The 26,726-nt window shown below is 37.8% G+C and overlaps 1 protein-coding gene and 1 long non-coding RNA gene across 5 annotated transcripts; one reads left to right on the top strand and one right to left on the bottom strand.

Moving 5' to 3' along the window:
- Positions 1–4,621: 4,621 nt before the first annotated feature.
- On the bottom strand, positions 4,622–5,782 carry LOC126603726 (uncharacterized). Its single transcript, XR_007616362.1, has 2 exons — positions 5,261–5,782; positions 4,622–5,128 (listed from the first exon to the last, which is right to left on the bottom strand). It is a non-coding gene; the product is annotated as an uncharacterized LOC126603726 (long non-coding RNA).
- A 622-nt stretch (positions 5,783–6,404) lies between these two features.
- LOC126603725 (protein ALTERED SEED GERMINATION 2-like) lies at positions 6,405–24,759 on the top strand. Of its 4 annotated transcripts, none has more exons than XM_050270672.1 (20): positions 6,405–6,627; positions 6,740–6,808; positions 8,193–8,270; positions 8,756–8,890; positions 8,981–9,088; positions 9,236–9,364; positions 11,066–11,181; positions 11,275–11,392; positions 11,887–11,992; positions 12,258–12,403; positions 12,535–12,705; positions 12,806–12,916; positions 20,013–20,124; positions 20,980–21,332; positions 22,131–22,221; positions 22,752–22,847; positions 22,938–23,008; positions 23,105–23,232; positions 23,553–23,657; positions 24,405–24,759. In XM_050270672.1, exons 1-19 carry the CDS (start codon positions 6,556–6,558, stop codon positions 23,632–23,634), a joined length of 2,292 nt encoding a protein of 763 aa, XP_050126629.1. In that variant the 5' UTR covers positions 6,405–6,555; the 3' UTR covers positions 23,635–23,657; positions 24,405–24,759. The 4 variants fall into 4 exon arrangements, 2 of the variants coding, with proteins under 2 accessions (XP_050126629.1, XP_050126628.1); XM_050270671.1 differs by having other exon boundaries at positions 23,547–23,657; XR_007616361.1 differs by lacking the exon at positions 23,105–23,232.
- Positions 24,760–26,726: the final 1,967 nt, after the last annotated feature.

The raw sequence follows: 26,726 nt of genomic DNA, 5'->3' as shown, positions 1-26,726 counted from the left end.
TTTTACGAAACACAAATGTTAAGGGTATTCTTATAACTCTAAATTTAAAGAGTAAAACTAATAATATTATAAAATGTTAACTAAAGTAAAGCAAATAGGGGAAAATGAGGCTTCTGGAAAGGGGAGGAAGAGAAAAGGGGGGAGAGAGCGGGAAAAGAAAAGGGGGACGAGGACAGAAACTATATCTGGATCTTTGAGAGAAGTCGAAGGAAATATAGAAGAAGATGCCAGGAGAAGCAAAGAGGAATAAGGAATTAAGATGTTAACTAGGAACTGAGAAGAAAGGTGTACAAGCATGTTGTCTGAATCATAACAAAAATATGATTGTTTTTATCGAGCTGCAGCATAGGTAACGAGTCCCATCTCTCTTTATTCCTTCCATAGCTGCTTTGTATCAATCTTTCTTATTGATTTTAATTTTATACTTTGGGTGTTTTGATCAAAATATATGGTCCTAGAATTTGGATTAAAAGGTCAATTCTTGTTAATTGTTGAATATAATTGAAACCAAAGTTATAAACATGAATTCTGAATTGTGTGGAAGTATTCTGGAAGTGTAATTTGAATCATAAGAGTATAGGTTCTAAGTTGCAGAAAAACTATGTTTCAAGCAAGGACTGAAAAATCCATATTATCGGCGAAATATCACCGATAATATCGTTTTTTTTAGACAACGATATTTTCACACGTTTACACTTAATTATTGTACTAATATCGTGATATTATCGCGCCGGATCCATCGTCATCATCGCAACGACAACCGAAAATGAGCAATCCACGCTCAGACCGTGAAAATGAGCAATCCTCTCTCTGCAATCCACGCTCAGACCCTGAAAAGGAGCAATCCCCGCTCGAATTTGATGGATCTGATCATCTGAGAGCCTCGTACGGCCTAAACAAGGCCTCCCCTTGCCTGATGGTGCTCGCGGCCGCCGGGAGGTGAGAAAGGGAGGAGGAACGGTCCACAGGTGGTGATGATGCTCGGCAAAGTGTGCGCCACTGTGGTAGAGGTCACGGTGGGGTGTGTGTGTGGTGTGTCTGTGCTCCGGGAAGGAGAGTTGCAGAGAAGAGATAGGGGGAGAACCGGAGAAGAAACAAGGAGAGGAATGAGGGAGAATCGGAGAAAGAAAAAAAGCAGGAAATGACAAACAAAGAAGTGAAACCCAAGAAAAAAAACCAAAAAAAATGGAAAGAAAGAGTGCAGCGATCATCAACACGTGCAGTGATCATCAATTTTACTTTCTAACCAATATGGTCTGATTCTGATCTGAAAATGATACGTCATAATATGACTACTGTTCATGAACAGTAGCTTTCCTCTTTTTTTTATTTATTTATGTTTTTTTGGAAACTCAGTGCTTTCTTTTCTTTATATACCAGCCACATGATTTGTGGCACAACAAACAAGAAAAATTTATATAAAACAAAAATAAAATATTAAAAAATGTGACAAAAATGCCGTTAACAATTACATATGGATGGCATGTGGGTGGCATGTTAACAATTACATGCAACATTATTTTGGGGATTTATCATTTGATGACTACTCTTCACAATACACTTACTCTACACATAGAGATGATGAAGATAGTGAAAATTTTGAACCTCATAAGAACTCTATGTGGTACTAAGTTACTCATGTATCTTACCATGCAATGTATAAAGTGTAAAATATTGTACTAATTCATTATATATAAATGATTAGGTGTGTTTAAACTTATTTCATTAATTACTACACATTTTCTAAACTCACAATGTTTGCCAGCTCGCTATATAATTAACTTAAATCAATTAAATCCATCATGCAATCATTTCCTTCCAATTTTTTGTGATAAACTAATAGATAATTGACTAAATAAACATCTTGCAAAGTTTCAATAAAAATTTCCAAGTTTTTCTTATAATTTCCGTGGTTTCCATATTATTTGTATCGATATCGATAATATCCCGATATTTTCATCGATATTTTCGTGTTTTTGGACTACCGATATTTCCGATATCATCGATATTTAATACCTTGGTTTCAAGTAGCCTACTTTGGCTCTTGAGTTCTATGTCCTTCTGAATTCCTTTTTAGCGTATAGTATGTGGTTTAAAAGTAGACATGTTCGTGATCTAAACCCATCTAATTTCACGTAATTCCATTGAGTATTGATATGTCAAAATCATATTCAAACTTAAGTCCCGAATTGTCAGACAGCAGCAAATACTGGGGTTCCAGTTATGAGACTATTTTGTAACTTTCATAACTTTCAACTTAAAACCCTATTATCTACAGATATTTTATGCTTTTAAAGTACACAAAACAAGCTTCCAAACCCATGTAAGTTTGCATCAACCAGTATAGTTATGGGTGTTCAAAATCAGGTTTAATCTTAGTTGATTGAAACTACTTTTCTGCAGCTTTTGTGGAGAAGAGGTTACTGCTTTTGCAATATTCGTTCATCTCTCAGTTTTAATTCTAATTTACTTATCCGTATTGAGTTTGTGACTAAACCACTTTATACGGTTTGTAATTCCAAGTACTTTGACTAGAATTAAAGTTCATGTCATGCATTTAGTAATGTCTTTAAGTGTGAAAATGGAATTGGCCAAGTTGAAGGATCCGTGTATTAGTAACTAAGAGCAATGCTTAGGAATCTAGTTTGGGGAAATGCGATAGACATTTACGGAGTTTGATTATACTAAACTTCAAGTGGAATTGGCCAAGTTGAAGGATCCATCTTATATTATTATTTATCTCATTGGTTGATTACTCTTGTTGGGTGTTACTTGATCATGTGCATAATTGGATGACTTGGATGGTAATTGAATTATTGCTTTTGTTGGATGTTTATTGGTGTGATTATGGCTTACTTTGATATGAGATGGAATTCTTATCAGACTTTGCAATAACGTGAGGTATGTTAGGGAACTACGAATAGCTTGATCCTTTCTTAGGGTACATAGGCAGTCTAAAGCTACGGTTAGATGCAGCCATGAAATAAAAGGAAATGACTGCGTGGTTGAATTATTGATTGTGTTTTGGTTGTTTTGGAGGCAAGACATGATGGATAAACAGGAATGTGGTGACGTCACGTGTTGATCTTGGACGTATGTCGGGATCGGGGCGTGACACGTGAATCCATACCGGTTGTTTTTTTTGATATGTTCGTTAGCTCATAAACTTTCTGGCAGAAAGAAAGAGAAATGACAAAAAAGGGAAGAAAAACCCAGAAAGAAGGAAAGAAATAAAGAAAAAGAAGAAAAATGACGAAAAAGGAAGAAAAGCCTAGAAACTTTATATACTTTTTGGTCATTTTACACATTTATATTGTTTTACATAAAAATTTACCAAATACTATAACACTGTTTTTTTTTTTTTTTTTTTTTTTTTTTTTTTGTTGCTATAAACATTTTTACAAGTATAGTTTACCAACACTTTACTATATTATTTTACTATATTATTTTATAACTACTCATTCTCATAGCATAGCACAAGTAGGAGTGGTACAGGGCAAGTCCAAAAATAATAAATACAAAACGGGGCGGGGCGGGACGGGTCCAAGTATATAACTGGGCGGCGTGGTTCTAAAAATTGGAGAAAACGGGCCCTCGACCCGGACCGTTGATTTCCTACCTTATTAAATCTCTACCATCTATGATTCTATCACTTTCTCGGTCTGATTTCTCTCCCTCGTTTTTTGAATTTCCTTCTCTCTCTAACCTTCACTTTGCAAAACTCTCTTATTTCTACCGAGAAACCATCACCCACAACCATCATTTTCTTGGCCATATTCAAATCGGAACCACCAAAATCAGTGTTTGGGTGGCTTGAAGATCATGTTGTGTGCTTGCATGGAAGATTTGAAGCTGCGACAATAGTAAACTCTCGAGCCTGAGAACCCTAGGCCAACTTATTGAATTTTGATGAGTCATTCGTCCAAATCCGTACCAATTTGTATATGGTTGAGTTATGTAGTGATGTATGTTGGGATTTGCTATGAAATTTGAGGGTTTTAACCCTTATTTCATCATTTTTAATTTCTCCAAAATTCGGCTAGGAGACTCATCCAAATTATGGCGACTTAGAGACGGATTTAAACCCCCATTATAAAAATTATGAGCTTGTTGGTAAGTTTCTAGACTCTTACATGAATTTTGAGTGAAATTTAAATGGGAATTGGGATTCTTAACCCCTGAATGCCTACGAGCATTTTTTTCAGAAACCAATCATGGACTCCGGCTGAGTTTTGTCGAGTCCGAAACCAATTTCAACCCAAGTCTTCTTGGATTGAATGTAATAGAATATTTCCATCATTTCTGGAGGGTTTTGATTTAATTTGGTGAAGGAATAGAGTTGATTCTAACCCTGGACAATTTCTAGATCTTCTCTGCAGAATCCTGTGAGCTTTGGCGATGTCAACGATATTGGACCCGTGGACCTAGCTTGTTTCAAACGAGCCGGGTAAGGTCCGGTTCCTCAAAATTTGGGCCCGTGCCCACCCCTAAGCACCATCAATTTTTTTTGTCTTCAAAGCACAACAATTCAAACTAACACTTCTAAGGCCATCTCTAATGGTTTGGTTATATTTTGCCAACGTTCTTAAATACAACACAAAAAGATAATTTTCAAGGAATATTGACGGACAATAATGTTCATCCTCAATGGTGCAGGGACTACATTTTATTCCTCTCAATATTTTATTACCTTTTAGCATCCTAAGAAATACTATAGTACATAACTTACACATTCAACTACAATGTATTGTTAATTAAACTACTATTTTATACTAAAATACGTAAAATTTAAAAACAATACATAAATGTAAAAGAAACCAAATACTTAAAAATCAAAGGCATCTACCTTCTCTGCGTGTGAGAGACTCTCTCTCTTTGTGAGAGTTTTTACTCACAGTGGTGTGAATGGTTTCCCTTCCGATCTACCTTGTTCTTCAATCCTAATAGCCGTAGATCTTACTAGACTATGCCTTCAGGTTTGACCTTCTCTTTCTTCTAACCCTTGTTATCCCATCTCCATGTTCCTTATCCACAATTCTGACATTGTCTTTTCATACACTTATTTCTCCACCCCTCATACTTGCCTCCGTCCTTCATTTATCACATCTCAAATCGATCTGCAATTACTCTTCACCGAAATTTGTTTCGGTTAATCATTAGAAATTAGACAGGTAAGAAAATTTCTTGTTGAGTTATGTACGTAGTTAAAAATGAATAAACCTCAATTTCAAGAAATTATATCTTCTACCAAGACATTTACCGACAAAATGTACGAAGAATTTCAGTCTTCACACAGGCTCGGGTGTCCACACCACCACCTTCTCTCTGCTTGCGTTTGTTATCAGTGTCACTCGTGGCAATCCCACTGGCTTCTTTCAATTGGTGACTGATCGAGATGTAGTGTTGTAGCAACGGTGGTAGCAGAATTCACGATTTTTCTTTCAATTTGTTTCTAGTTTTGGGCTTCAACATTGTTTGGCCTCTTGTTGTTTAGCTTGGAAGGTTCGCTTTTGCTTTGTGCTTACTTATATTTGGGCCTTTGTTGTGTAATTTTTTATTGTTGGTAATAAAACTTACCTTTGACCAAAAAAAAAAAAAAAAAAAAAATCAAAGACACTTAAACATTATTAAAGAAAGAAAAAATGTTAAATTACGTTTTTGCAACCTCATATATCATCTTTAAAACGTTGGAATATCATACAAGGAGTTTACATTTTGTTGCAATATGCTACCCCCATTAAAAATTATGTTAAATAAATCGTTAAGTGATGACGTGACAAAATCCTAATTTTTAATGATGTGGAGCCAACTTTGCGCCATGTGGAAACAAAATATTTAAAATATATATATATATATATATATTTTTTTTTTCCCCTCTCTTCCGCATTTTGGCAGCTCACAGCTCTCATCTCTCGAATAGGTTGGGCGATTTGCAAATACAACAAAAAATTAACCTCATTAAGTCTCAAATTTTAATGCTCGTAACTCGCAGGTATACAAAAAAGATGACGGGTATCTAATTCGTAGAATCTCAAATTCATAACCTCTTTACTTAAAATCCAAATCTCCTGTGAACGGTCCATCCTCCGAGTTTCCAACACAGCCCAAGCCCTGTCGCGTTGGGTCAATGGGTCCAGAAACCAGAACTCACGGAAACGACATGCCGTATCCCTGACCACACTTGGCGCTTCAAAACAATACATGACGATACGGCGGGTCCCACGTGTCCAGTTTCAACCATATCAATCACCGCCAATAGAAAGGAGATCAACGGCGGTTAAACATCCCCCAGACGTTTCACAGCCGTCGATCTCACTCCCAAACGACAGCATCATGCTGTAATCTTCTAGACAATAATAATATAAAAAACATTAGAAAATATATAAGGACATAAATTAATAAAATAAAATAAATTGTGTAGGAAACATTAGAAATTGGACGAGGAGGAGAATCAAGAAGCGCTTCTTCTTCTGCAAGCAGCTTACTGAAGATCATCGGACTGGTACACGATCGCGTTTCGGTTTTTGGTTTCGGTTTTCGGCTCTTCTCTCTTCAATGGAAGGCGTCCCTTTTCACGACGGCAACATCCACGACTTGATTGCGAGACGATACGTCGACGTTCGGCCCGTATGTTCTTCCTCTTTCCCTCTTTCGCGTTTTGGAAATTTCGGCTCGCAATTCGCATGGATTTTCTTGTTTTTGTGAAGATTGGGTGAATGATTTTGCGTGCTGTTTGCAGGATGCCAATCACAGGTTGCAGATGCACTCGTCGTTGGTGCGAAGGCTTTCTCAGGAAAGAGAATTGGAGGTTTGTTCGCTTCGATTTTATTTTCGGCATTTCATTTCTTTTGCGGTTAATGTTTTCTTCTGCCCTGGTTTGTAGTAAATGTGAATTCTTGTGATATGAGGTGACATATGTGATGATCTAAGAACATCTCCAAGGGAGTTAGCAATTGGGTAGCAAAGTCTAATTTGCAATGTCACGTAGGAAAAACGCATCTCCAACGGGGGTAGCAACCCAATTAGCAAATTGAAAGAATTAGCAACTCACCTTGTAAAAGATCAATTGCTACTTCAAATTGGGTTCCGCAATATATTTAGTTAAAATTATTGTTTAGTCAAGAGTTTAGAACTAAAGTTTGTGCTCACAAGATAAAATAAAGTTAATACATTAATATTTTAAAGTGAAAGATCAAATTTGAAGAGTTCGTTGAAGAGACACATGTTTAAAGTAGCATAAAAGTACCAAATGAGTTAGCAAATGACACTTTTAAAAAAACTTTTTGCTAACTCCTTTGGAGATGCTCTAAGGCAATTGAAATTTGTTAGTTGTAATTATCCATTCTGGTTCTTCAGCTGTTACTTGTGTATTAACAGTTAGAGGGAACACGATTCAACCACAAACTAGTTAAACAACTGTAACTCCACTTCATTTGAAATATGATCAATTTTTCTTTCAGGATTTTGGTTTATGGACTAGGTTGAATTGAACTGCTAATTGGGCGAGACACTACCTCAACTGTACTCTGCTTAAGAGACTCACTTTAATTGTCTCGGGATGAGTTTGAGACTGTAATGGCACCAGGCAGCCTACTGAACTTAGGAGTGTTGTGTGTGGTGTTTTTTTTTTGGGGGGGGGGGGGGGTAGGGAGGGGAGGGGGAGGGTTGACAACTGACAGCCAAACTTCTGCACATGGGCTGAAGTCATGATTTTTCAGTTTGTACGATTCAGAGCACCTAGTCGTCTTACTGAGAGGTTCATCATATCACATTGTCCCCCGATGCACTTTCAGCATGAGAGATATCGTGCCATAAATGTTTTAAAGTTTAAACAGATGGAAATAGTGTAGACTGTGGTGTGTCATTTTGTTGAAACTTCATTCTTTGCATTTACGTGCATGAACAACTGTGGAACTCTGATTGGTACTTAAATTTCTTTGGTACATAGTATGATTTCTGTTGTTGAGCTTTCGGTGCGGAGCTATGGTTTGGAAGTACAAAAATTTGGCTGTTGCATATTCAATTTGAAGAGACTTGTCATAGTTTATCTTTTAGCTTATTTCCTATGTTTGCTTTTCTTCTTTGATGTAATTTGTGAAAAAAAATCCACTGAGTTAGAAATTGGTGACGTTTTATTTATAAATATGTTTACATTTCTATAATTATCATTTTATGATTCGCTCTCTCTACAGGGGCATCAAGGTTGTGTTAATTCCATTGCTTGGAATTCGAATGGCTCGCTTTTAATGTCTGGATCAGATGACACACGGGTATGTTAACTACTTAATTCCATGATATTACTTATAACATTTCCCAAATGATTTATAGTTAGCACAGGGATAGAACCACCATACATGAAGGGGATTGTAAAATTTTACGGAATATGATATTAGCATGGTGTCCAATATTATTCTACCTAGTTATGATGCAGAATCATCCTAGTGACTTGGATACATGTGTTAAATTCCATTGAGATAATATATCTGGTGGATCACATGTATTTCTTCATTGAGAATTGTTTTAACATTGCATACATTGCTCCCTATGTCACTACTTCTGCAAAGATGAAATATGGATGGGATATATGGTGCTTGAAGAGAAGTTAAGCATTCTTTTCCATTGGAATAGGCTTTTGTTGTTGAAGTCAAAAGCTTGGTAACTCTTCTTAAAGGGAAAGTGAAGATGTATATTAGTGAAATGCAGCTGTATATGTATTGCATCATGACCAAGTTGTTAATGCCTCCATATTCTGCAGATAAATATCTGGAGCTACTCTAGTCGGAAGCTTTTGCATTCTATAGAGACTGGGCACAGTGCGAACATATTTTGTACAAAATTTGTCCCTGAAACTTCTGATGAGCTTGTGGTCTCTGGAGCTGGAGATGCAGAAGTAATGTTTAAACATTTATAAACTGTGAATGTGAACACTCTATGCCTAGACTTTAAATACTGAACATAATTTAAACTTATCTTTTTGCAGGTTCGATTATTTAATTTGTCTCGTTTAAGTGGGAGAGGAACTGATGATAATACTATTTCTCCATCAGCTGTGTATCAATGCCATAGTAGAAGAGTAAAAAAGTTAGCTGTAAGATTCCAGATTGTACAGAAATTTCACGTCAAATTTTTGTGTAGTATCTATATTGACACAAGAAAAGAAAATTATGTTTTGGGTTGTTCTTGGTTTTATGAGTATCGAATTTGTCTCATAGTTTCCGCCTGCCTCTTATGGCAGGTTGAAGTTGGAAATCCCAATGTGGTATGGAGTGCAAGTGAAGATGGAACTTTGAGACAGCATGACTTCCGAGAGGGCACTTCTTGCCCACCTGCTGGATCCACTAATCAAGAATGTCGCAATGTTTTGGTAAGTAATTATGTTAATTAGATCTTAGTTCATCTAATTTAACATGAAAACATCAACTTGTCATGTTGTAAACTCAGATAGTAAAATTAGATGGAACTCTGAATGGGATTAGGGAATGTTAAACTGGGGTTTATTTGCATGAATAAAAAAAGTAATAGCAAGTCAAAAGTGCTAGTATCAGGACAGAGGGTGGAAAATATAAAGGATAAGAAAACCGGACTATTAAATTTGGAGATGAAAACACCTATTGGTTTTCTATGATAGTTTAGAAGGCATGCATTATATTTTTTGTGCCCTCAATAGGTTTCTGTAGGACTTTTTTTTATTGAATTTCAACAGTTAGATTAACGCTCTGGTCATGCTCACTTCATATGCCAAATTTTCGGTCATTCTAATAACTAACATTCCATATATATTATATTAGAATTAGGAAATTTTGACATTTTTATATTAGAAATCAAACCTTCTTACTGGAATAAGGCTACATCGAAGTGGCTTAAATTTGATAATTGGTCATCATCAGAAGAATTAAATCCAAGATTGCATCAACAAATTAAATTTGTTAAAAATTCATTCCGTGATATAAAATTCATTAGCTTTTTTCTTTTTTTTTTGTAAGAAATAAAAATCATTAGTTTTGTGTCGTTAGTTGATCATGCTCCATATAACATTTTACTATGGTGATGATTTCTTGAAAATGAATATCCAACTAATGTTGTCAAGGAAATATGACACTTCATTATTTTGTGACAATTTCATCAAACTTTTAGATGTAAATTATTCCTTAGCATCTTGTCAAGCATCCACAGAAAAGGAAGTTATAATAATGAAGGTTAATGTTCTTAAGGAATTTCATCTTGAATTGATACTCGACCAGTAAATAAAGCCATTGACAAGCTGTAGAATCCAACTTTATCTATACTACTTGGTATTACAAATTTGCGACGAATGGATATGTATAAACTCCTGATGTGTCCTTGTAACTATGAAAAATAATGCAAGTTTCATCAATCATCACTTACTGCAAAATAGGACTTAGTAGTATGTGTATATATTATTTGTGTGAAAACTAAACCTTATTTCCATATTTTCAATACATGATAGTAGCTATCTTTACCTGTCACCAGAGTAGGAATGTGAAATTGTTCTTTTGATTGTGAGGTTGTTTCTCAAATGTGCCACGTCCATGATTGATTGGTAATATGTCTGGGTTGATGAACTACTATTTAAAATCTTCAAGTCAGTGAGTATTTGTTTTTTTTTCTCTCTTTCTAATACTCTCAAAATGTATTTACAATACAGTATTGATGAATTTTCTCCATTGAGACTCACATGGGAAGCCTAAATTAAGGAATCTTATTTGGGGCAAGTCTGAGTCAAAGAGCCCAATTAGTGGGCAACAGCTTGATCATTGAAAAAGTGCGCTCTGTTTTGTGGTCATTACTAAATATTGTACAATTTTCAAATTAATTGCTGTAGTTCTGTCCTTTGCGAGATATGCTCGAATCTTAATTGTAGTTCACCTCTTTGATGTAACCAGAGAGCTTTATCTGTCCACATTAAAATTGCCTTTAGCAAAAAAATTGTGTAGATTTGTTAGTATACCATTCTTTTGCAGCCTGGAACGTTAGGTGCTTTCTATTTACCTGTGTGTCCTAATACTTTGGAAATCATTGTTTTCAAATATATTCTTAATGGCAGCTTGACTTGCGGTGTGGAGCAAAGAAGTCACTTGCTGATCCCCCCAAGCAAAATTTTTCTTTAAAATCTTGTGATATCAGTTCCACTAGACCTCATTTACTCCTAGTTGGTGGGAGGTATTTTGTTGTTGTTGGTTCTTAATGCAATGACTTTGTTAACATCCCTGCCACTCTTCAATTTGAACTGATTCTTGTCGTGAATGTTTGCAGTGATGCATTTGCCCGTTTATATGATAGAAGGATGCTGCCACCACTGACATCCTGTCGGAAACGGACAGCTCCACCTCCTTGTGTTAACTATTTTTGTCCAATGCATCTCTCCGAACGTGTTAGTGCAAAGTTCTTAATTACTCAACTGCTTCCTGTCTTCATAAAAACTCAGATTCCTGTTTTTGTTTGGTAAAATATATGCTGGTTGTGCTAGCATCAAACTATTTGCTACAACTTTTGGATGCCTTGTACTTTCTTTTATGGATTATATTTTCAGTCAGTGATGTTACAGTTTTTAACAGAAAAATTTATGTGGAACTTTTGCTCGGGCTTTTGTGGATATGATTTGGAAAACTGTTAGTGTTCAGTTGTAACTTCTTTTCTCTGACCCCTGAACATTTTGACTCTTTTAGTTGTTATTTACTCCTTTTTACTTTTGAAGGATAAACGTTTTCATGCTATCCTAATTATCTCCCCCCACCACATACAACCTGAGGGCAAGAAGAAACTGTTGACGGAAGTTTTGAATGTTTGATTTGTATGCCCAAGTTTAATGTATATACCAATTGGTTTATCAAATATATATTGAGGAAAGTATTTTTTTCTTTTCAGGGACGTGCTAGCTTGCATTTGACTCATGTTGCATTTAGTCCAGATGGAGAAGAGGTTCTACTTAGTTATAGTGGGGAGCACGTATATTTGATGAATGTAAATCATGGTATGTTAATTATCCTTCAAAATAATTTGCTTATGCAGTTAAATGATGTGATTTACGTAGCAAAGTTGTAGTTATAGGATAAAAATATTGTTGGTTAATTTATCATTGATTCAGATGAACGTCCAGTTATGCTTGGACTATTTATGACAAGTTGACAATAAAAATTTCTGATCTCACTTTGTTATTTTGTCATTTTTCTCTTCATCTGGTTGTATCATATTAGTACATTCCAGCTAAACAATATATATTGGTTTTGCAATTCCAGCTGGTGAGAGTGCTATGCAGTATACTTCTGGAGATGTTTTGAAACTAACCAGCTTCAGTCCTATACTCAATGGTGTCGAACTGCATCAACCAGCATCCAATGTGTTCAGAAATGGTCTTCCCAAAAGAGGCAACGTTGCTGCTAGGGTGTGCGTCTTTTCTTATTTAGTTGTACTTGCATCCTAGTCATTTTTATTTTGTCTGAAAGGAATTGGTAGTAGCTGGTATTCTCTAGCAAATCCATTTGTGGCTTATCTAATATAATATAGTTGTTTCAGTTTGAGAAGTGCAGGAATCTAATTGAAATTGCTGAGCGAGCCTTGGAGGAGGGGACAGATTATTTTTATGGCATTGAAGCGTGCAATGAGGTGTTGGATGGAAACGGTTGTGATATTGGGCCTACACTAAAGCATGATTGCCTTTGTATTCGTGCGGCATTGTTGCTTAAGGTATTTTTTATCATGTGAAGTTACTTGGTTGGAAACATATTCATTAGTTGAAGGGCACTTAACTCTTTCTTTCTTTTTTTCTTTTTTTCTTTTTTTCCAGCGCAAGTGGAAAAATGATGTTCATATGGCTATAAGAGATTGTTATAATGCTCGGAGGCTCATTAGCTCCTCTTACAGAGCTCATTACTATATGTCCAAAGCTTTGTCGCAGGTAAATTCTGTGGTGCTTCCTGTTGTTGACTATGATTTTGGTTTAGTCATACATTGCTGTCACTAAGTGTTGGGACTAATCCAGCCTCCTTTTACTATCTTCTCTGCAGTCATCTTGACTTTCCCAATTGGCCAAATTTCTTTTTTTTTTCCTTTTGTTACGTCTAGAGTCGTGTTATAGTATTCTGTTGGACAGGACGGGTTGAGATTAAGAGGACCAAATTTTTACCAAGTTAATGTGTTCCAGAAGATGCAATATTGCAACAGAACCTTTTGTTTTTGAACAATGTGTTTAAACTTGTTGCCTTTTCCTATATAATCGGGATATCCTTGCCAGGATCATAAATCCGATTTTCAATATTTAACCTAATAAATTATTGGTTTTTTTAATAATTTATTAGGTTAAATATTGAAAATCGGATTTATGATCCTGGCAAGGATATCATCAAGGCTCATCCTTAAGTCCTTACCTTTTTGCGTTGGTAATGGATGAGTTAACAGGACATATTCAAGATGATATTCCTTGGTGTATGCTTTTCGCAGACGATATAGTGTTGATAGATGAAACTCAGGAAGGGGTAAATGCAAAGCTTAACCTTTGGAGAGAAGTGTTGGAATCTAAAGGTCTTCGCCTAAGCCGATCAAAGACAGAATATATGGAGTGCAAGTTCAGTGCAAATGGAGGCCAAAACGAGTTAGGGGTGAGGATCGGAGATCAAGAAATACCAAAGAGCGACCGTTTTCGTTACCTAGGATCTATCTTGCAAAAGAACGGAGAATTAGATGGAGATCTCAACCATAGAATACAAGCTGGATGGATGAAGTGGAAGATTGCATCCGGCGTGTTATGTGACCGCCGTATGCCATTGAAGCTCAAGGGAAAATTTTATAGGACGGCAATAAGGCCGGCGATGCTGTATGGCACAGAATGTTGGGCGGTGAAACATCAACACGTACACAAAATGGGTGTAGCGGAGATGAGGATGCTTCGTTGGATGTGTGGGCACATGAGAAAGGATAAGATTAGGAATGAGGATATCCGGGGTAAAGTAGGAGTAGCCGAAATTGAAGGAAAGATGAGAGAAAATCGGTTACGGTGGTTTGGACATGTGCAAAGAAGGCCTACTGACGCTCCGATTAGAAGATGCGACTATGGGACAGAGGTTCAGGGCCGAAGGGGTAGAGGAAGACCTAGGAAAACTTTGGAAGAGACTCTAAGAAAAGACTTAGAGTACTTGGATCTAACGAAGGACATGACACAGGATCGAGCACAATGGCGTTCTAAGATTCATATAGCTGATCCCACTCAGTGACTTGGATTTTCCAAGTCTCCAACCGAGAAGTTTTCCTCACTCGGAAAATTAAGGAAACACTACCCCAACCTACATGCTCCACTCAGAAAGCTTCAACATACAAGCTTCAACAAAAGAAAATTCAAAGAACTTAGCGAAGAAGGCTTTGGTGTATTTAACACAGTACGTTGAAATGAAGGAAAACTTATTTATTGATATCCCCGATAAGCTACAAATATGTACATATACATGAGTCAAAATAAATACACAAGAGGGAGCCTTCACAAAGGTTGCTTAGGAGAAGTCTCAGCAGTCGGTAGAGCCCCAGAAAGAGAAGTTACCGAAGGGGGATCATTTGGAGCCTCAGTACTGGACAGAACCCTAGAAGGAGGAGGCATCAGAGGTTGATCATTTGGAGCTTCATTACGCGGTACAGCCCCAGAAGACGAAGGCAATAAATGCCTTTGGAACAAACCCACAAATCTCTGATGATCAAGTAAAACCTGACCATCAGTTTCCTTCATCTGGTCAAGCTTCCTCTTCATGTTTGTAGCATAGTCATGTGCGAGCCGGTGCAACTGTTTATTCTCATGCTTGAGCCCTCTAATCTCCTGTTTGAGACTCATCACTTCAGCCGCCAATGATTCAACTTGGCGGGTTCGAGCAAATAGGCGTTGGGCCATATTAGACACAGAACCTGCACACTGAACACTGAGAGCCAGCGAATCCTTAACAGCTAACTCATCAGACCGTTTGGAAAGTAGTCTGTTATCTTTGGGAGTGAGAAGGTTCCTGGCCACCACCGCAGCGGTCATATCATTCTTCATCACGGAATCCCCAACGGTAAGAGGACCAGTAGGGGAGACGAAGGATGGGCGCCATATGTTGTCTGGAGAAGGCGGGGCTGCCTCTTCAACAAGGTTCAAGTCAAAACGACGGTCGGAGGGGCCAGACATTTTCAAAGGTGTTGAAGAGAGAAGAGGTCGGACAAATCAAGATCTTAGAAGTGCAAGAATGAAGCTTCTACTGGTGGAGATTCAAATGTGCTTTGGAACTTAATGTCAGCCCCTATAAAAATCTGCACTCGACGGAGCTTCAGAAATCGAAGAGGCGCCTGCTCAGAAATCGAAGAGGCGTTTGCTTTCTCAAAAGCTGGGCTGCTTAGAGATCACGAGGGTTCATCTCAGAAATCGAAGAGGCGTTTGCTTTCTCAAAAGTTGGGCTGCTCAAAGACCACGAAGGCCGATCTCAGAAATCGAAGAGGCGCTCGCTTTCTCAAAAGCTGGGCTCCCCAGAGAACACGAGGGCCGATCTCAGAAATCGAAGAGGCACCTACTTTTCCAGCCTTGTCAGCACCTGTCACACGCACACTCAGCTTTGCGGAAATTATGGGCATTCTGTCGAAGACTTCTGGGGAAGTAGAAAACACATGAATCTTACTGTTCAATCACCCACTTCCCACACGCAACAATAGCTCATGGGTACCACAGATAACTTTGCCAAAGTTCTCTGCCAAAGTTGAGCATGTGAAGCTTGCAGCTCCCACTACATCGCTCTGACCAAGAAGGGTAAAAGAATAGCAAAGAAACAGCACTAACAAAGTTTAGACCCATAAATTTTGAAGGTCTAGCTACCATATTATTACCCACAAGGGTAAAGGAACAGTACCACTGCTGGATAATTGGAAAGTCCATGTGTGTCAACCTCTGTGCTTCGTGGCAAGGTAGACTAGCAAACATGCCCAACCTTTACTCACATTCGAGAAAACACTCCCAATAAGATTGCTTGCTCCAAAATCGAAGAGGCACCGTCCTCCGAATGTCGAGAGCCAGACTCCCAACATGACTACTTTCTTAAAAATCGAAGAGAGGGTAAAGGAACAGTACCATTGCTGGATAATTGGAAAGTCCCTGTGTGTCAACCTCTGTGCTTCGTGGCAAGGTAGACTAGCAAACATGCCCAACCTTTACTCACATTCGAGAAAACACTCCCAACAAGATTGCTTGCTCCAAAATCGAAGAGGCACCGCCCTCCGAATCTCGAGAGCCAGACTCCCAACATGATTACTTTCTCAAAAATCGAAGAGACACTGCTCCCCGAATCTTCGAGAGCCAGACCCCCAGCATGATTGCTTTCTCAAAAATCGATGAGGCATCGTTCTCCGAATCAATCGAAGAGGCGCTCGCTTTCTCAAAAGCTGGGCTGCTCAGAGACCACGAGGGCCGATCTCAGAAATCGAAGAGGCACCTACTTTTCTAGCCTTGTCAGCACCTGTCACACGCACACTCAGCTTTGCAGAAATTATGGGCATTCTGTCGAAGACTTCTGGTGAAGTAGAAAGCACATCAATCTTACTGTTCAATCACCCACTTCCCACACGCAACACTAGCTCATGGGTATCACAGATAACTTTGCCAAAGTTCTCTGCCAAATTTCAGCACGTGAAGCTTGCAGCTCCCACTACATCGCTCTGACCAAGAAAGGTAAAAGAATAGCAAAGAAACAGCACTAACAAAGTTTAGACACATAAATTTTGAAGGTCTAGCTACCATATTATTACCTACAAGGGTAAAGGAACAGTACCACTACTGGATAATTGGAAAGTCCCTGTGTGTCAACCTCTGTGCTTCGTGGTAAGGTAGACTAGCAAACATGCCCAACCTTTACTCACATTCGAGAAAACACTCCCAACAAGATTGCTTGCTCCAAAATCGAAGAGGCACCGTCCTCCGAATCTCGAGAGCCAGACTCCCAACATGACTACTTTCTCAAAATCGAAGTGAGGGTAAAGGAACAGTACCATTGCTGGATAATTGGAAAGTCCCTGTGTGTCAACCTTTGTGCTTCGTGGCAAGGTAGACTAGCAAACATGCCCAACCTTTACTCACATTCGAGACAACACTCCCAACAAGATTGCTTGCTCCAAAATCGAAGAGGCACCGCCCTCCGAATCTCGAGAGCCAGACTCCCAACATGATTACTTCCTCAAAAATCGAAGAGATACTGCTCTCCGAATCTCGAGAGCCAGACCCCCAGCATGATTGCTTTCTCAAAAATCGAAGAGGCATCGTTCTCCGAATCTCGAGAGCCAGATACCACAGACCACTTTTTCAAAGTGCTCTGACAGAGTTAAAACATGTGAAACTGGCAGCTCCCACTACCGTGCTATGACCAAGCAGGGTAAAGGAATAGCATTACTACTTGTTGTTAGGGAGACTCCTATATATGTCGACCTCCATCCCCAACGGACAGGCAGACCTGCAAAAATGCTCAACCCTTCATCATATCTGAGAGGGCACTCCCAACGAAGCCTTTCGAAATATTCAGCTTTCTTTCCCCCCGATAATACCTCTGCAAACAAGCTATACTAGAGCAAGAATATCTCATATCATCAGGGTTAAAAGCAAGAGTATCCCATATCATGCTTTTTCCCTGTATTTTCCTTTGGCCTTGTTTTTCCCTGCAAGACAAGGAGAAAGAGAGCAATCAGTCAGCACTTGGAATCAAGCTTCCAGCCAGGAACTGACTGCCTGGAACCCCGTACCTGATTACTTACCTGGCATTGCTCTCGAGTACTCATCTTCAACATCTTATGTTTCCAGGGAAGATTCCGCATCTGCTTGAGGAACAGATAGGGCAAGTGCGAAGGATACAAGGAAGCATGTGGAGACAAGCGTAACAGCACACGTGCCGATACATCCATTACTCTGTCAAAAGCAAAAGTATCCCATATCAGCAGGGTGGAACGTACTCTAGATTTGATGGACTTGTTTTGACCCTCAAATTCTTCAGTCGGCCTTATACTCTGGAGGAAACTAGAAAACCCTCCAGCTCAGTTCAAGAATAAGCCTGTGGAAAGTTACTTCTTCAAAAGCAAAAGTATCTCATATCATCTCTTCTCATTTTTCTTCTCTTTATCCTTCATGCCGCTGCAAGATGGGGAGAAGGTGAACAATCAGTCGGAGCTCTGATTGCTTACCTTGTCTGTCACCTCTTTCAGCAGACCCCCTAGCTCGGCGACTTGGGGGACTCCTACTACATGGTTTGTATCGCGCTTGACCAAGCCTGAAACTACAAGTAAGCTTCAAGTGAAATTGATACATTACCTTGTGCATCTCCACCAGTTAAAGATACCACCCCTGGATGGAGGAAGAGTACTTCCAGAGAAGATGCCACATCTACCTATGAGACAGATAAGGCAAGTCAAGACGACACCACACTCCGATACTTAGAAGTTTCGTGATTACGAGATCATTCTCCCATAATATTTCCTAATGTCATTTGTACTAAATCATTCACTTGTACTCACTAAAGGAGAGCTTGAACCTATGTACTTGTGTAAACCCTTCACAATTAATGAGAACTCTTCTATTCCGTGGACGTAGCCAATCTGGGTGAACCACGTACATCTTGTGTTTGCTTTCCTATCTCTATCCATTTATATACTTATCCACACTAATGACCGGAGCAATCTAGCGAATATCACAAAAAGCGACCGTTTTCGCTACCTAGGATCTATCTTGCAAGAGAACGGAGAATTAGATGGAGATCTCAACCATAGAATACGAGCTGGATGGATGAAGTGTAAGAGTGCATCCGGCGTGTTGTGTGACCGTCGTAGGCCACTGAAGCTCAAGGGAAAATTTTATAGGACGGCAATAAGGCCAGCGATGTTGTATGGCACAGAATGTTGGGCGGTGAAGCATCAACACGTACACAAAATGGGTGTAGCGGAGATGAGGATGCTTCGTGGGATGTGTGGGCACACGAGAAAGGATAAGATTGGGAATGAGGATATCCGAGGTAAAGTAGGAGTAGCCGAAATTGTAGGAAAGATGAGAGAAAATCGGCTCCGGTGATTTGGACATGTGCAAAGAAGGCCGACTGACGCTCCGGTTCGAAGATGTGATTACGGGACAGAGGTTCAGGGCCGAAGGGGTAGAGGAAGACCTAGGAAAACTTTGGAATAGACTCTAAGAAAAGACTTAGAGTACTTGGATCTAACGGAGGACATGACACAAAACCGAGCGCAATGGCGTTCTAGGATTCATATAGCCGACCCCACTTAGTGGGAAAAGGCTTTGTTGTTGTTGTTGTTGTTGAACCTAATAAATTATTGGTCCCTAATATGCTTTGACAGCAAGTGCAATTTCCCAAATCATTTTTTTTTCATTTGGAGAGAGGGGAAGGGAGCGAACTGGAGTGACATAACCAATATTTATAAACACTAGTGTGATGGGAGTTACTGCAATATATTGAAAGTTGCACAGGAGACAAAATAGGGTGTGGTAGAGAGAAATGGGTCGATAGAAGTTGAGTTTAATTATTATAAAATACTAGATTAACCCTTGGTTTTTAAATCTGTGGTTATACTTTCTTTGAAAAGTTTCTTATACATGTTTAACATAGAAGGGGTATAATTGGCATGGTTCTTAGACTCTAAACTTTTGTTGGCTTGGGTTTATGATGATTTTTTTTTACTAAGACTAATATTAGTATTACAAAGTGACTCTTTTATAATCGAATAAATTTAATTAAACTTTCATTTGTTTTATTACTTCTTTCTTGATTTGCTCCATTACTGTTAATTTTTTTATTAAACTTTTTTTATTTATAATTTACTTAAGAAATCTGTCGTAGACTATTCACTTATGTTGTTCTCTTGAGGGCCTAAATTTTTCTCCTAACTGAGGAACTGTTTATTCGTTTATGACTGAAACAAGGAAATGCGATGAAATTATAAACTTGTACCTGTCTTTGTGTTTGTTAAGCATTTTTTGGTTGGTAATTGCTATTTCCTTGCAGTTGGCTAAACATAAAGAAGCTCTGGAATTTGCTATCGCAGCCCAATCTTTAGCTCCATCAAATTCTCAAGTAGCAGAACGATTGGAGCGTGTACAAAGGGATCTTGCTGCAGGTTTGTGATTTTCAGTGTTTTGTGTCTTGTGCATTCCCCTGGTCCCCAAATAGTTTTTCAATTGATCAGCTTCTAATTTTATTCAGCACAGTAGTGTTGATTTGACCATTTTAAGTAGACTAGGACTAAAACATCGTGCTTCCCTCTTAGCCTTGTTCCAGTTTTTTTTTAATAACTACAGCATACTGGAATGACAATAGTATTTTTTATTTATTTTTTAAATTCGATATATTGTATAATTTGTGGATGCATACATGAGTGTCTCTAGTTAGCACTGACATGGCGTCTTTGACATGCCAACTTCCAAAACCTCGATGTGAGAGTACCAAGTATATTTGACATTTTTTTCCTATCCTTTTTCATAGCATAAAGATAAATTTTAGTCGTTACTTGGGGAAACCATATTTGGCAAAATCAAAATAGACAAAATAAAAACTGTTGTAGTTTTCTTCACAGAAATCCTTAACAGTTAACACCTTGATTTCTTCATTTATTCTAAAATAATGTGAATGGGTGAGTTGATTTCTGCACACCCTATTTCACATCCTGCACACTCTTGCCATGTAATTGAACAAATCGATGGCGACTTGAGGGCCGGTGTGCAGCTTAGATCAGCACTTAGGAGTGATTCTTTGCGTTGCTTGGTTCAACTCAGTTAACTTTGTGAGGACTAATAATAGGATTAGTGACTTAAGAGATTCAATGTACTTCGGTGATGGTAGTTGGATTACTGAGCCAAAAATATCCTATAAAATGAATACGTTGTGAATTAACATGATTTGCAAAGATCAATTTATGGCATATTTTGTATTGATTCATTGTAATGCAGTTGTAATTGTTTGTTTTAATGTCTAGCTGAATCTGAAAGAAATAGTAAGCCAAATGATGGAGCACCCAGGTCTGAACCTCGAGGTGAAAGAGTTCTATCTCTGAGTGACATACTCTACCGATCAGAGGGTAATAGTGATGTTTCACAAGATGGTCCAAGATCTGAAAGAGAAGATTCTGATTATGATGAGGAACTAGAGCTGGACTTTGAAACGTCGATCTCAGGTGATGAAGAGCATGACATCGAGCCCAACATTGTACAAGGAAGCTTAAACTTGAGAATTCATCGAAGAAGTGATTCTGCTAGAGAAGTTGGTGGTGCAAACGGCCCATCTGGATCCCCTTCTTCGTCATCTCAAAATGAAAGAATACCATATCAGGTTGCTTTCATACTTATGATGTGAATCTTTGGTGTTTTCAGATTGATAACATACAATTGTGTTGTTGGCATTATCTTTTGCTATTGTGCTGATTTATATCTTATTGTGTTCCTACTTTGTTTACTTGTAGAGGATTGATTATGATTTCTTCTTTGATCTTTAGTGTAATTGGTCCAAGTATAGGTTCACTGTGTTGGATGGTATAAAAAAGTTGTTGACTTCTATGTGATTTGTTCTATACTTTATACCTCATTCTAGGTATTCATTGCCCAGCCACTGATTCTTTCTCTGCCCTTTTCTGTGATAAGTCTTCATACACCCTTTAATGAAGGATGCAAGAAGACAATTTCTCTTTTTAGGTTTAAGCACAAGCTTAGAAAATTAATGTAGAGGTTAATTATATGTTTAAATGTAATTATGATAACTTGGCGTCTTACTATTTAGGATTCCAATTATATGAGGAAATGTTGGAGAATGGGATTGCCTACATAAAATTAGAGTGGAAGTTGTTCTTAGTTTAGTTTTATTTCTATCTTAATATTCTCTGTTCTTTCTCTATTTTATTTTTACAATAAGTCTGAGGTGCATTTTTGACTGTCATCAATCTAGGGTGTCTGTCACCCTTTGCTCAGAAAAGTCCATTTTTTTCATGCACTGATTCTTTTATTTTATTGGTTGAATTGCATTAACTTTGTGCTGGACCAAATTAGATCCTCTTTGTTTTTTTCCTTAGCGTCCATAAAATCTCTTTAATCTAATACATTCTTCTTTGTTTTTTTTTTTTAATTTAAATTTCAGCCTGAGGCAGTTATTGATATGAAACAGAGATATGTTGGCCATTGTAATGTTGGAACGGACATAAAACAGGCCAGCTTTCTTGGCCAGCGAGGTACATTTGTTTGGTGTAGATCTTACTTAAGAATACAATGCTATTGAGTCTTGATATTATTAGGACTTGGTCATTCTTGGTAATGAATGATAGTATTAAAGGTCAAATACCTGCATCTTTTCTATATTTATGTGCTGTGGTAGTGTGTGGTTACTTCCTTTAGATGAATCTACATAGCAGAGTTACCTCAATGCCTCATCATAAAAATGTACATGATATCCTCAAATATATTTGTGTGTTTGGGATCTGATCTTGGGCGCATTGATAATTTTGTCAGTTTCATGTCTTTTTTGTAATTCATCTTGCTTTAAAGAATATTTTTTCAAAATAATTAAAATTGCATTAATGCCCTGCATACTGACATTGTCATGTGCGAATGGTGATTATGTTTATTTATTTTAGTGGAACTTATGTGTGCACTTATCAGTTATACCATTTATCTCAAGTAAAAGAACAAGTTTGATTTTCAAACAGACTGGTTGTTGTCATAAATATTTCATGATCGAACTGTTATCTATATTGATTTGCAGGTGAATATGTTGCTAGCGGAAGTGATGATGGCAGATGGTTTGTCTGGGAGAAGCGAACTGGTAGACTGATAAAAATGCTTCAAGGAGATGAAGCTGGTATTGTTTTCCCCTGCCACGGAAAATAATGAGATTGCCAACTTCCTTTAGTAGTTTTATTTACTAACATATTTACGTTTCTCTCTGCAGTTGTGAACTGTGTACAGTGCCATCCGGTTGATTGTGTTGTGGCAACTAGTGGAATTGACAACACAATAAAAGTGGGTATTATGAAGTCAACCCTTTTCTTTCTTTTGGGTGGGCTGTGGTCTGGAATTACAAAATTATGTTTAATTTGTTTTGGTTCATTATTCTAGATTTGGACCCCCAGTGCCTCAGTCCCATCTATTGTGGCTGGTGGAGCCGCGGGACCAGAAAATGCTAACATTTCGGTAGTCATGGAATCCAATCAGCGCAGATTAAGCCATAATCGTGAGACTATCCTGTAAGACTTGTGAAAATGTCCGACTCTATATGATTATCCCATTTGTTACAAAGACTGAAAGTGCTTCTGCAATAACAATATAATTATAACAAACTTGTCTAACCCGAAATCCCCAAACTTAGTCTCAACATGATGCGTTAAATTCTGAATTTAATACGAGCATGTGCTGGGAAAAATGAATCCATGATTGTGCACACGGAATTTTAGATCTTCTAACTAGTCTATTTCTTGATTTCATTTCAGTTATATATGCACTGTTGGTTTCCTGTCTTTGAATCTTATCTTCTTCCACTGACTAATGCCATATATGGTAGGTACAGCCGTTCTGAAATTTTGGAGCATTTTCGAATGCATGAGTTTGCTGAAGGAAGCTTGCACCCATTTGAGTGTGCCCAGAGCTGACAAAGTCTTATGGAAGTATGGAGGTAATGGTCATGTCTTACTGTCTTATTCCTTTTTTCAAACTCCATTGTTTCTTGTTCTTCCTGCACTCCATTTAAATGATGGGTGATGAATCTTCTATATTTGGTATCCTGGGACTCACAGGCATCTACACATGCACAAGACTATATATGCACCCACACATTTAAACTTAAATCGATTAAACAATTGCCAAATTTTAGAATTAAACTTAAATTGATTCAAGGCATACAGCTATGGTTTGGTCATATTTGATTGACAAATTTTATATGTAAACTGTAAACTCAAAGTTTCACTAAAACTTATGCTTATTGTTGAATTTTGAAATTACTTACATTCAAGTAGAATTTTAATGGAAGTATAGGACAATCGTTTGTATGGCTTGCCTCAACTTTTGCCAATTGCCAAAAGGCATGACGATTTTGATTATACTCTTTGAAATTGAAGTGGTGTAATGGGTGATATAATGTCTTAGTTTATCCCAATAGTAAAATTGGTGTGACCATATTTTACTGCTGACTGTCAGTTCGTTAATTAGCAAAACGTTATAGTTATACAGACTATGCTCTCGTCGTGCTTCTTGGTTACTTCAGTAGTTTACAGGTTGTGCTATCTGCCCCTTTAAACCTACTTTAATACTAATACGTGACTGAAGCTTGCGATGTTTTTGTTTTGGACAGTGGAGGTGGAAGGTACTGATTTCATAACATGATACTTATGAGTCTAGTTCTGATTTTTATCTGTTATTACAGATGCATAATGGTAGATTGTAAACGAGGGGCAATCGGGTTTTTGTTTTCTGTAATGCCAGAAGTTGATCTGAGGCAACCGATATTGCTGTTGGCAGAAATCTTGTAAGTCATGCAAAACCATTATCAAATCCCTAAATTTGATGAAAACATAAGAGATGTTATTATCCGGTTCTCAACTGTAAAGTTGTACCAGCTGAAAGTTGTTTCTCCCCCTCTTCGTTTAGTTTTTGTGACTCTGTAGATAAGGAATGAGGATGTTATTTTTGTGTATTCGTTAGCTTTCCTTTCCGTGTACAGAATAGAAAGTGAAAGTTCCTCTATTGCCTTGTGAGTTGATACATATATAATTCCCTGCTGCCTTGCCTGCAACCGTTTTCATATGACATTAGGGCTTCATTTGGCAACTCGGACTGTACTGACTATTTCTATCGGATAAGATAAATAGTCATTGGATAGTATTGACTAAATTAATCGGGCGTTTGGTGCAGTATCGGATTAATGACCGTATTATTTATACTGTGTTTGGTATTATACCGGATAAGAGAAATCAAACTTAAAATAAAATTTAAAAAAAAAAGTGAAATCATCTTTTTTTTTCTCGCAGATCTCTCTGCACCCCCCCAAACCCAGTTTGATGATTACTGGAAAAGAAAAAGAATAGAAAAAAACAAAGTTGTCAAATGCAGGAAGAACCTAGCAGCCACAAAGTTGTCCCAAATCTCTCTGTCCCACCCCCAAATCGCCCAAATCCATCAACAAAATCAGGGAACAATTTAGCTAAAAACTCATAAAACATCTCCAGTCCTATAATTCTCTGCAATTCCTAGAGAAACCCAATTCGAAAAGTTAGGGTTTTGCAGCTCGAGTTATGAGAATTCTGCAGAAAGAAGGAGTTGGGTTGCTGGGAGCGGCGAAGGAGATGTGGAGGTTCGGGGGTCGGTGTTATTGGGGAAGGAAGGAGTGGCGGAGCAATGGGGGGACGAAGTGAGCAAGAGAGGGGGAGGATGAAGTGAGCGAGAGAGATGGACATTCTACCCGATTAAGTTATACAGAGGTTTTGGTTGGGATAAATAAGCGGGTGGGAGGTGTATAAAATGAGTGGGCCCGGATTAAATAATCCGGTGCTTATTTAATATGAAGCTCACCAAACATCTGTTTTGTACTATTAATATTATCCGGTGCTCTTATACGGTGTGCCAAACGAGGCCTAGATGTATTTGTCAATGCATTTTTTTTTTTTGGCCTTTTTGGATGCAACGATTGTGGAAGGTTTGGGTTAAGTCACACAATAGGTCAGTTCCTGTGGAAGTTAAATCTAAAATCTCACTTAACAAGTGAAAAAAGAATACCGCCTAGGTTGTAGTATTTTAGTGACCACCTTCGTTTTTCTGTATACGTCTTTTTCTTTCGTTATTTTCAGTTACAAAATACCTCATTTTTCTTTAGTGAGCAACTATCAAAATCTTTTGGCGAGGAATCACAAGTTTTAGTCAGGGCAATGTGGCCGTCTCTTTACTCGAGTTCGATATTAGAAGAAAATGAAAGTGGATGTATGATTACCTTTCTCTGTGTTGCTTCTTGTAGTTTATGAACCCTCGGGTGCCTGGTGTTTACCTACTTGGTCATTTTAAATTAAAAAAATGGTTTGTTTACATGGTAATTATAGATGCATTTTATTAGAAAAAGGTTTGGAGCATTAGTCCTTGGATTTTTGCGTAATTAACTAAAAACTCAAGTGAGTAGTGCTTCCTACAATGGTACTTTTGTGTAACTCCGTTAAACCTCGCATCTCTTATTTACCCCATAAAATGCTTTACATTTGGTGGAAATTGTAAGGAGTTACCCAAAACACCTTTGCTATACATTGTGACGAGTTCGTACACTGATACTTACAAATTATATCGATTCCGAATAATTTGAATTTGCAAATTTCTATCCGACTTGAAATTTTGGTATGAAAATTTGAAACCTTGGTTTCGATCCAATCCACCCGAAAACCGCCCATGGTCTAAATTCAATTGGTTTTCCCCAAAACCGCAACCAAACTAATTGTAATTTAACAATTTGGTCCAGTTTGATTTTAACAGAAAGCCAAACCAAACCGATTTTAGACATTTGATTTTAACATCCTCATCTAGGCATTAGTCACACATCTTTCCAATTACAAACTGATACGAGAACTACATGTGTAAAAGTAAAACAACATAAATGAAAACATATGAATCGTTGGTCTGACTTTGATTAGCTGATTTACAAGTTCTCAAAACCAAAAAATGATGACAGTTTGTACGAATGAACTGATTAAACTCTTCCATGGTCAAA

This window comes from Malus sylvestris, chromosome 15 (genome assembly GCF_916048215.2).
Source record: "Malus sylvestris chromosome 15, drMalSylv7.2, whole genome shotgun sequence".
In the NCBI taxonomy this organism is placed as follows: domain Eukaryota; kingdom Viridiplantae; phylum Streptophyta; class Magnoliopsida; order Rosales; family Rosaceae; genus Malus; species Malus sylvestris.
This window is presented reverse-complemented; position numbering and strand designations above follow the sequence as displayed.